The sequence below is a fragment of the Ornithodoros turicata genome, chromosome 3 (genome assembly GCF_037126465.1).
Source record: "Ornithodoros turicata isolate Travis chromosome 3, ASM3712646v1, whole genome shotgun sequence".
Classification (NCBI taxonomy): domain Eukaryota; kingdom Metazoa; phylum Arthropoda; class Arachnida; order Ixodida; family Argasidae; genus Ornithodoros; species Ornithodoros turicata.
Window position 1 is genome coordinate 34257936 of NC_088203.1, and position 11587 is coordinate 34269522.

The 11587-nt window shown below is 48.3% G+C and overlaps 1 protein-coding gene across 1 annotated transcript; it reads left to right on the forward strand.

Moving 5' to 3' along the window:
- The first annotated feature begins 5419 nt into the window (after positions 1 to 5419).
- LOC135389282 (uncharacterized) lies at positions 5420 to 7986 on the forward strand. Its single transcript, XM_064619345.1, has 6 exons — positions 5420 to 5583; positions 5666 to 5836; positions 5932 to 6082; positions 6571 to 6734; positions 7288 to 7483; positions 7834 to 7986. The coding sequence occupies exons 1-6, from the start codon at positions 5420 to 5422 to the stop codon at positions 7984 to 7986; spliced, it is 999 nt and encodes a 332-aa protein (XP_064475415.1).
- Positions 7987 to 11587: the final 3601 nt, after the last annotated feature.

The window sequence follows — 11587 nt, forward strand, 5'->3', positions numbered from 1 at the left end:
ACAACTGAGTCCAAAGAATGAATGAATGCTCCAGCTAGGAGCGCACAAGCATTTAAACGTCGCGCCGAAAAGTCTAGAAACAGCACGTGCAGCAGGCGATGTGTCTGGAAGCTTCTTTCTTCTTCTTCAGCATGCACCGGGATGAGATGTACCGTTTCGTGCCTGCCCTGGAAGTTTCTCGAAGATGATTCGTGGCATTGCCCCCTCCGTAGACCTGGGGCGGATTACTGGCCATTGCATCGGTGCGTCGGCCTAACGTGGCAACGCCCACCGTCGGGCAAGCGCGCGCTGCCGACGCACGATCTGAAGTGGTCAGTAAGGCCACCGCCGTCCGCTGGATAGGCGAGCCTCGCCAGCGCGAGGAGTAATGACGCTACTCTCGGTGGCAGACTCAAGTCTGCCAAGCAAAAAGCCTAAATTTGACGACATTAACTTACTTTGTATTTACCTCTAACAAATATAAATTTTGTTACCGCGTGGAAAGAAACCTTCTTGCACATACTTCGCTAGATGAGCACGTAATACACGAATCAGCCAATGCGAATGCAGTGCGGTGTCGTCTGCTGCCGTCGCTGGCTCGAAGGGAATCCTTCGGCGCTCGGAGGTGTCTCTTTTTCTTTTCACTCTACACATGTGTTGAGAATTAGTTTCGTATTTTATTTTAGCATCACATTCGTAGAAGACGAGGACGGTGATCTGTGCACTATACGGCGCGTGGAAGATTGCTATACTGACGAGGATGAAGTTATTTGGTGGACTTACGGTGTGCTTGCTGAGCTTGTCGAGTGATCTCGTCCTCCTTTTTAGTTCTACAACTAAACTATAAGCAGTGATTCGGGCAACAGCTCACGACTACACAGCCTGCTGGGGCTTCCAGAGAGTTGCCGGCTACAACAAGCAGCCAAGCTCAAAATGTGCGGAGCGGAGGCAGATGTCGACGGAGGAGGAGGCAGGTGCCACCATCAATGTCCACCAACACCTTGAAGAACGAAGGAGAATCGTGGAACAACAACGGTGGACCGCAGGAAGCATTGATCGCCTATGCCAAGTATGCCCAATGAAAGAGTTACTAACAATACGGATAATAAAATACGTGCTGGCTCATTCCCGCAGGCACTGGCTCCAATATCACAATATTTTGCGCACAAGCTTCTGCAGAAAAGGCACACAAATGAATAGCGCTAGTATTGCTAGTTTTTTTGTACTGCTGTGTCCAAATATTTCATAAATAAAGAAATGTCATGCTTGTGCAAGACAGGGTTAATTTCACAATGGTGGGTTACATACACACGAACTCAGCTAATGCGGGTATATAACATTCCCTATATGGGGAACACTCGATGTCATGTCAATGTTTCCATATACATCCTGTATGTGTATACACGAGGCTTTGGACAGTCGGAAGAAGGAAACAAACTGCTCTTCCGACAACGACGTGAAGATATCCTTGTGAGCACGAAATGTCCTCGTTGACTGCACTGAAGTGGCTACTTGGTCTTCTAGAAACCCGTACACAAGCGCCATTTTCAACGACGAACACCGCAGCGTTTTGCGTCGGCTGACCTCCTCGCCCAATGGCTACGAACGCCACACACCCGGCGATGGTGGCAGGCTGCGAGTAAGGTCACTTCTTCCTTCTCACGACGAAGCGGGTCACGTGCAGCACGCGTTACTATGGAGACGACGCTACGCTACGCACCGACAAGTGGCCAGTAATCCGCCCCTGGCATCGTCCCGATGCCAGAACTGTGTCGGCTCATCGCATTTCGTTTGCATCCTGCGAAGCCTCGTAGCCAACGTCGTCATTTAACATTGTCGTCGGCGCCGTTATCGATTAAAGCAGTTGTCTCGTGGTCGTCGATGAGTATTTGCAGGTCACTGGTAAGGTTTTGAGCGTCGCGGCGGTCTGTATTGCTGTTCGTCGAGCTCGGAGACTGGTCGCGTCGTGAGTCAGCAGAAGCATGCTGCTGCCGTAGACTCTTCAGTTGCGGCGGGATGACTACGCGCTGAAGGCGGGAGGCGTCAGGTGAAAATCCGGGTAGACGCAGTCGTCGGTACGGGAAACGGCGGTGGACCCGGGTGGCTTCTTCACAGTGGTAGCAGAGCGGCCTCAAGTCTGGCGTTCGCCGTACGTTTGTCTTGCGAGTTCCTTGTGCGCGTGGCTGGTAGCTGCGTGGTGCAGGTTAGGCGGGTCGCGAATGCGCCCAGCTGTTGCCGTGCCGCGCTGCCGATGGTGGCTGTCGTGTTCATCTTCTTGCGGGTTGGGGGTCCCAATGGCCTGAATTCCGAAGGTAGACCACGCTGTCTTCGACTCAGACGTTTCTGTTCTTCCAGGCAGTTGAGCAGGGATTACCCTGCATCTCCAAAAGAAATGTCACGAAGCGAAATGGGCCGGCGAGTCGTCGAATGAACATCACACGGTTTATTAGACTACTTGGTAGCAAAACACAATAGTGATAGCTCTCTGAACACAACTGAGTCCAAAGAATGAATGAATGCTCCAGCCTGGAGCGCACAAGCATTTAAGCGTCGCGCCGAAAAGTCTAGAAACAGCACGTGCAGCAGGCGATGCGTCTGGAAGCTTCTTTCTCCTTCTTCAGCATGCACCGGGATGAGATGTACCGTTTCGTGCCTGCCCTGGAAGTTTCTCGAAGATGATTCGTGGCAATATGCTATGCCACCAGTACGACGCTGTGCTGCCAGCGGCTGCAGAATTCTGACAGTCATGTCTATCGCACTACGTTTGTGTTGCCAGTAACAATGTTAACTGCATTCAGTAAATCGGTTTCCTCAATGTGCACCTAGAAAGCTAGCACAGATTGAGTCCGGATCAGGTTGATTCGTTTATTGTGTTTGGAAAACAATAAATTGCTTTAGAACGTGTTGATTATTGTTGATTACTTATCGAAGTAAGTAACGGGGTGCACTTTTTATCCTGTTAGAAGCCTATGGGATCCGTGCCCAGCCATTGATGTTATTTTAGCAGATAATAACCAGGTAGCTATAGGGTTCCCCGCTAGGATGTCACTGCATTCCACGCCGGAGCAGCTGCCTGGAACCAGACTGGAATTTGCGTTGGTCTAGCCTGGATACATCCTGGGACTAGACCTAAGCCACTGTTGGATGGAAGCCGGACCCAGATGGACCATGGCGGAAACACCTTGTTTCCGTCCGGGTACAAGCTGACTTTCATCCGTGCACAAGCCTGTTTACAGGGCTGCTCCATTTGACTTTGTAGGCAGGAACCGGTCCGATAATCCAGACTGGAAATTCCCGCTGGATGTTTTTCTAGGGATCGCCCACCTTTGCAGCTCGTCCTCGAACGGCACGGGAATTTCTTCGGTTGCTTCATTTCCGCACAACTCAGATGAGCTAACAGGTAGGTCAAGATTGCGTTCTACAAGTTCTACTGGAGCGTCTTGACTGCGCTGCTCATCCTCATGCTCATCCTCAGTAGGCCGACAAGATACGAAAGATGTCCTCCGGGTCGGACCACTAACATCCACAGACACCTTTATCCCCGTACTAGCTGACCTGAATGAACCGTACCCTCGCTGATTGTTCGTGGAAGCTTCTATGATATCCAAACTCCGCCCAACTGCCTGTATTACGCTAGGGTAGCTTTCGGGTAGGGTAGCTTTAGGGCAGCTAGGGTAGGGTAGGGTAGCTTTCGAATTTGCCATACCAACACAGAGATAGCGTCTCATATAAGAAAGTGTTTACTTTGAAATGCGAGTGCATGAATGTGGCTCGTTACATGTCTTACACGGTTAGGCAACAAAGCTACAGTTGTAAATGCGTAAAAAAGTAAAACTGGCGGAATTGCCCACCTGTACCTCTTTCGTTGTCCATTGCTCTGCTTTGTACCTCAGTTCAGCAACAGGAACTAGCAGAAACAAAAGAAGTGAACATTTCCCGCCACTTCAATGATGCAGTTTAAAGAGACACGTACGGTTTCGCATCAGAAGTATTTCACCCCTATTACCATTGCAGTCAACAAAATGTTGGGAATCTTAACTGGAATTTACAGAACAGATAAGTGACAGTTTCTTACTTGTTTGTTCTCTTCCAAAAGCTTTCTAGGGTTATTAGGAAGCAGTGACAGGAAATTTTATGTCACAGCTCCATCTGCCGGGCAGGCACGAAAGCACACCATCGCGCTTTCCTCCTCGAATGTGGAATCTAGTCAGAGAGAAGGGACTGCAAACCTTGGGAGGGAAGATCCATCTTCCGTGCGCCAGCGTTCGTGCGTGGGATCTCGTCGAGCACGAAAAGCAATTACACTTCTGGCACATCCCGAAAATGTCCGCGAGAGTGAAAGCTTGGGACGAGGGACATTGGGATCTTTTTCGGATGTCCGAATGAAGCCGCGTGTTCTCTGGGTTTGGACAATAGCTTGAATTAAAAACATGGTACTTGAAAAGAAGGAATTTTGGAAATGCTATCGGGTATACCTTGACACTGCAGATAGATGGGTTATTTGCAAAGTCGCACCCCTTCACCATTACAAATGTTTTACGCCCCAATACGCTTAACGAATGTGCTATCAACATCTTGTATTGCGGTATATGCTCTATCATTTTGCTCTGGACTCCCTTCCAATCCGCGTAAGCGGTGGAGGGAGGCAAAAAGGAGTCGGTCCCTCATATACTGGAAAGGGGCCTCTTGATAACGCGGTCCGCCCCTGGGTGGGTCGTGTCTATGAATGCGCGGCCGATAAAAAGGTCGTCGAGGCAGTACCGCTGGCGGTGCTGTACCGGAATGATTTTTTCTTAAATCTCCCTTCATGTCCGCGTATGTGTCAGATAGGGCAAAAACGAACCTGCTCTTCTAGGGTGAGAGCACGTTGGTTAACGCGATCTGCTTTGGTTGACCATGTTGCGGTCGCAGAACAGTATTGCTTGCAGTACTGTTCCTGGAAAGATTTTTCTTGATGTATTGTTGGATACCCAAGTGGTTTCTGCTCACTTAGGGGGTAATGCACTTAATTATGTCCGTTCCGTCAGAGCTGATCAAGCCTTGATACAAGCTCAGGGATTTAACCACATCCTAGGAATATAAAAATATCCTGTGCTGACGCCTATGTAACATTCCTGGAACGTGGAGAACCGTGGGACAAATTAAGTCTCCTGGACGTACGTGTGACGTCTACAGGCTTTCTGAAGTAAGCCCTGGGATATCCTAATACCTTTTTCACGATATTGCACGGACATCACCGGGACATTTGTGGTTTACTGGGCGGGTTGCAGATTAAACCTTCCCCATGCCTATAGGCTCCGTGCACTACTGTTTCGGAGCGATGGCAGAGCGCCATCTGGCGAAAATGCGCATAAGGGAACTGAACGCGGACCATTCTCCTGGAGTACCTGCCATTGCGCGTTCATTGTAATCACAAGTAACTGCATTTTGCTTTGGCGTTATGAGCGGGAACGCTGTGGGCGCTTCACGTGGCTCCTATTGCTGTATTGTGGGCTGCTCGAACAACCAAGGAATAAATCCAACGCTGAAGTTCTACCGCTTCCCGTCTCGGCCCTACGAGCGCGATCGGAGGCAGCGTTGGATACAAGCCGTTCGACGAGAGAAGTACGTATACCTTATAGTATAAATGCATTAATATGCTGTTGGGTAACCTGGCTGTAACGAAACAATCGGTTACATGTTACAGCGAGGATGGCAGCCCATGGCAGCCGAACAAAGGCTCAAGAGTTTGCAGCGTGCATTTTGTCGGCAGGGTCAAGAGCGATATTGAGCGCCACCCGGCTTACGTCCCGTCAATCTTTCCCTCTGTCTATGCAGTTAAAAGTACAGCGGACCTAGATCTCGCACGATACGAAAGGCAAGTACATGTCTTTGCATCAATAGAAATTTTAACTGTGACGAAGTTAGATTTGTGCGCCTTGCTGTGCGCGGGATAACAATATGCAAATTTAGGTCCCAGAAGCGGGGCCAGCAAAGAAAGCAAACGCACTGCATCCAGCTGGAAGACATGAGCGCCACGGATGTTGATGTCCTGCCATCTGAAGAAATAATCTCAGGCGTGGCTGCAGATCAAGAGGTCTTCTCAGCCATACATGCCACAGTGGTAAGCATTGCCATATGTTGAATCTGTCGTCCTTGTTCAGCAGCTTTGTAAAGCGAACTACATCATATGATGATTTTGCAGCAGAGACAAAAAAATATGTAATGTTTAGCACTAAGAGCAAAAAGTTTGATCCTCAATTTATTGGTGTCAATAAGTGCCTTTCATCCAATTTCTTCTCCGTCATTCAAACAATTCCTTCATAACCAGGCAGCCCAGACTGATGAGCAAAGTGTAGCCAGCCAAGCAAGGTTCTCCGTATTCATCTCAGCGGTTTCCACTGACGGTGCGTCAACGCAAGTGACACATATCCTCACAGCTGCTGCAAGTGTTCTTGCTGCACCCACAACGAAGTCAACAGCAACAGGGAATGCTGAGAGGCTGTCGCTTGTCCAGGGTATTGAGAGTTTGAAGGACTCTCCGCAGGCTTTGCAGGACTTGTGTGGTATTAGTATGAATGTGCTTGCTTTGCTGCTCAGCCTACTTTCTAGCTTAGCTTCCGAGTGAGGGAAACCGATGTCACATTACCGAACAAGCTCCTTATTTTCTTGGTGAAGATGAAGCTAGGAATATCTTTTACGTCAATAGGCATTCTATTTGGGGTGCACAGAACTACTGCGTCTCGAATCTTTTCTTTAATTTTGAGAACTTTGATGTAAGATGTAAGTTCATGAGTATGTTCATGTAAGTTCATGAGAAACAAGTTCCAAGTCCACGACTTCACGGCTGGTACCGCCCCACGGGCCGCCGCACTCGAGTGTGATACGTGACCCCAGATACGACCCCAGATGGCCCAGAGGCCATAAGACTCTGTTCCCAAGTGCTTCACAGTGCATTACCCACGATGCAAATTTATCATAGACTGCACTGAAGTAAGGATAGAAACACCAGACACTCCAGAGAGGCAGCGTGCATTTTTCTCAAGTTTGTAGGATATCTAATCAAAAGATACGGGGCACGCAGTGCCACAGCGACAGCAGACGGGGCAGACGAACGTCGTGGCAGACGTGGGGGCGTGGCAGACGAACGTCGTATAAAAGCGGGGGTCTCGTTAGAACTGGTGTCATTTTTCGCTTGGCTTTGTCTCGACGGCTGAAGGTCAATAAACCTGGTATGTTGCATTGAATCTCTGTTGTGCTGCTTGTTTCTTCGCGCACGGAACGGACGGGCTGACGCCCCGAGGTTGTGGGAACTGAGGTTTCCACAAGTTACAAAGGCTCCCACTCTGTAAAGTTCTTAGTTGCTGTGCTGCCAAATGGTACAATTAGCTTCGTGTCAAAAGGCTATGGTGGGCGCACCTCAGACTCTTTCATAACAGTGGATTCAGGATTTCTAAAGCACGTAACAAGTGGGGACATCGTTCTTGCCGACAAAGGTTTTCCCACTATCAAAACAGCTATGGCAGTTATGTTAGTCATGCCACCCTTCTTTTCTGGAAGACATTTTTTAAAATTTTTTTATTAAATTCCGTGTTAGCTCCGCGAAGCAACTGTGGCTATGAGCGGCGTATAGACGTGGACAGATGAGGAGAGGATAGCAGGAAGGAGTGGGGGACAGGGGGGTTAATATGCGTCCTGGGCCGACTTCAAGGGGAACTATGCCGACATTCGTCTGGAAAGTCTTCGGAAAACCCATGGAAATCCTCAGACAGCACAGCCGGTGACAGGATTCGAACCCGTGTCACCTCCTAGTCTCGGCGTGGAAAGCGATCACTCTAACCACTATGCCACGGGAGCTTGTGACAATTTACAGAGGAGGAAATGATGGATTGCTACAATATTGCACAGGTCAGGATTCATGTAGAGCGTATGATACAACGAATCATGGTCTATAATGTGTTGAACAATCGTGTGCCCACTGCATTGGTGCCAAAGCTGAGTGACATATTTCGTATTTGTTCTGTGTAGGCAAACTTGCAGCATCACGGGGAACAAGTAGAGTAATATCTTGCTTGCTTGTGTAGACAAAGAAAAAACATCTTTGTACATTAATCACATACATTTGGATCTGAACCTACTTGTAGTATGGGTGAGCCTTTTTCAAGCAAAGTTTACCAGCACAGAACTGCAGGTAATCTACAAAGCACTCCTCAGTTTCGTAGTTCACAAGCATCTTTTTCTGCAGGGAAAATGGACATTTGATCTCGAGCAGGTGGGTCTCATTGTATATTTCGACGATCCCATCGGGACTGCATGATAGCCAGTTCTACGCAGGATGCAAAGTCGTTCCAACCTGAAAGGGAAGAGCCATAGTTACAGAGCAGTTAGCATTACAGGAAATTGTATACACCCTAACCTGCATCACTTGAACATGATGCTTCTTTCGAAATTTGTCTCTTGCTTCCCCTTCTTTTCTGAGACCTGTATAATTCATCAACTGGTGAGGCTTCGCAATGAACTCCCTGCATTTAATGGCTTACCATACTCTGTTGCTTGACTCTTAAAAGCTTCGAGTTCAAGAGAGCGGTCGCCAATAATGCATGAGCTTTTTGTCTGGTCCACGCCCTGTGTGCTACAGAGCTTAAGAGGCGGACCTTCCTGGCTGCATGCCACCTGGAGAAGTATAAATTGTATTTAATAAAAAAATAAAAACACTCAACTCACATGGTGCAAATTTTGTTTGTTCCAAAACCTCATGCTGCACATATGCAACATTCTGCTTGCTACAGCACAATGACATAGAGACTCAGGGGTGGATCTAGAGGGATTTCTATCTTCACAAAGTGTTTAATTGACCGATATCTTGTGCCTACCATGCTGGCCAAGGCTGGATGCCCCTCAGTAAAATCCTGTATCCACCCCTGTGCATGCAAACTTCTGTGCAGCGACCACAGCTTGCATACTTGGAATTTGTAGACTGGTTTCGGGTTTCGTAGGCCAGTTTTAAGATTTCAGGCTCTGAAATGCTTACGTATTTACTAAAAAAAAAACTTTCTCCTCTTCGCACAAGCTTGCCTCAAAGTCTATTTCTTCTTTTGTGTGTGGGGCCAGTGCGTGGAATGTTTGTCTGTCCTCATTTGGCCCTTTCAGTACCCTAGAAAGACTTTCGATGTCAGCTTGCTCCTCTACGGTGTCGACATTGTCAAAGTGTGCTGCACGACACTCTTTATCAATAGCTGTCCCTGACTCCAGCTTTAGCATATCCATCCATGGACTACTGATACCCTGGAAATGCTTGAGCACATACACTGGGGGCACTGGCGCGGTCTTGGCCAAATAAACGTCGTCGTTGTCTGTAACCAAGCATTATTTATAGAAGGTTTCACCTTGATATGCTCTACTTCAACGCGGTGTTCAAGAAGCAATTACTAACCTGGGTACAATTCGCTAAGTCTTCTCTTCCTTCCTGCACTGGTATTTTCAAACGGCGTGCCCTACCATTGCGGCACGTCCGTCGACGATGTAAGCATGGCGATTCACAAACGTCACCACAGCGCAGGGGCGGATCCAGGGAAGATCCTCGGGGGAGGGGGGCACTAAAAAAAAGGAGAGAAGACTGGGAGGGGGGGGGGGCGCCATGTAAGACGGCGAGCTGCTGCGCTTTCATTTCACACCAGAACTTTATTTATGAAATACATGTTGCGAAGCTTAGCAAGCTGTAAGGAACGCCACCGTGCGGCGTGTGCGGAACGGAGGGAGCGGCAGGAAAATCTGCCGGAATGGGGGGTAGAGGTATGTCTCGGGGGGGGGGGGGGGCAGGGCCCCCCTGTATCCGCCCCTGCCACAGCGGCAGCATTCTTGCATTAGGCAACCACTCCCCCTTTGGAGCTGCAATGACCTCCGACTATTGTCCGACGAGCCTCATCCACCTGCCAAATAAAGGTGGTTACGCGTCTACCGGACGCACGCATAAACTGACGACACGTGATTCATTATGACCGTCTCCAGCCTTGGAATGACAAATATTGACGGCTGTTCTTCGAAGAATCACCAGCACGCTTACCTGAAGGGATGCGTCGTAGATTGTTGCGAGGCATTTTCCGCTAATAGTGCTGTCGCTTCCCCGGCTCTTCACCTCCTCCACGGCGGTTACACGCCTCGATTCTAGAGTAGGCCACCCTTATGAAGGTTTGCTGCTTTGAAAAACAATTCCGCCTCACAAAGAGGCTGAAACCCACAGCGAACACAGATTTCCGTCATCGAGTAAACCTGTTGCTTTCCTCTGTCCGCTATCAATCGCGAGCATTCCGTCTGGCCAACTAAGTTCAACGTTGCCTACTTTCGCCGCAGAGGGCGCAGAAGTCAATTTTTAGCAGCGCCCCTGGGTAGCGCACGGAGCCTATAGCTGTCACGACACAGTGCTTTAACCGTAAGCTTTTACTACGTTTACTGCTTCCTGGTTTCATTAATGCCACATAACACTGAGCTGCGGTTATGATTATCCTAGCTCATTGTCAATCCCTTCGCTCTGATCTAAAACGTTACTTAGGAATCAGGTAGCAAAACATGGTACAACTGTGTAGATTGCTTACGAGCTGAGTGAAGTTAAATGTAAGTTAGGAAGTGTGTAGTTAGGAAAGTTTTACAGAAAGAACGTTGTTTTGTGAAATTGATTCCGAGTAACACCAATTCACACTATCGTGTACATTGAGCAAATGGCTTGGCAGATTGCAGCAGATTGCAAAGCGATATAATTGCCCAGGCACGTACACAGGGGCATGCATTGTTGAATTCTGCAGGTTTACAATTTGGACACTAATACAGACTTTTCTTTTTCATTGTACTCATCCCAACGTATTCCTTGGTGAAGCACCCGCCAGCCAGCAGGTTGCACACGTTGCACATGGATTATGTATAGTCTGATATTACGATATATGAGGTGTGTACTTGAAATAAACGATGTGTGAGGCTTAACATCTGCTGTGCGTTTTATTCAACAAAAAAAATTATGTAATTTTAAAGAAAAATGCATGATTTCCAATATTCTGTTGAGGTCTCAAATCCTATGATTGATGTTCCATGGATGTTCCTGGGACATCCATACTCCCATGGATATCCCATGGCGATCCCTAGGCTTTCTGGGTAGAGCCCATGGATGTCCGAATATCCATTTTGCACTATTCTGTGGGCGTCCATGGACGTCTATGGTTTACTGGGGTGTCTCATCGAGGAGAAAATGCCCACACAACACGAAACTTTGTAGGGATATCCTAAACAGCTCCCAACATCCCACAGGTGACGTTTCTGCTACATTGGTAGGATGTGCGTTTGAAACGCGGCATTTGAAATCCGGGAAATCGCCCTGTGGATGCCACATTGGGACACTCGGCGGTGAGGACATGAGGACACTCGGCGTGCATTGTGATGTGTGGCGTGCGCGTCTGCTGTGGAACTTCCTGCAGATATCAATGCATCTATGAATGCATTTCGTTAGCAATGGCAAGCAAAAGTAAGCATAGTTAAACTTTGCACACTCTTGAATTGCGTTATTATGTGACTACTATTGCGGATGCAGGCCCATCATGACCAGCTACGACCACGTCAGTCGGATGTAGCTAAAACCAAAGCG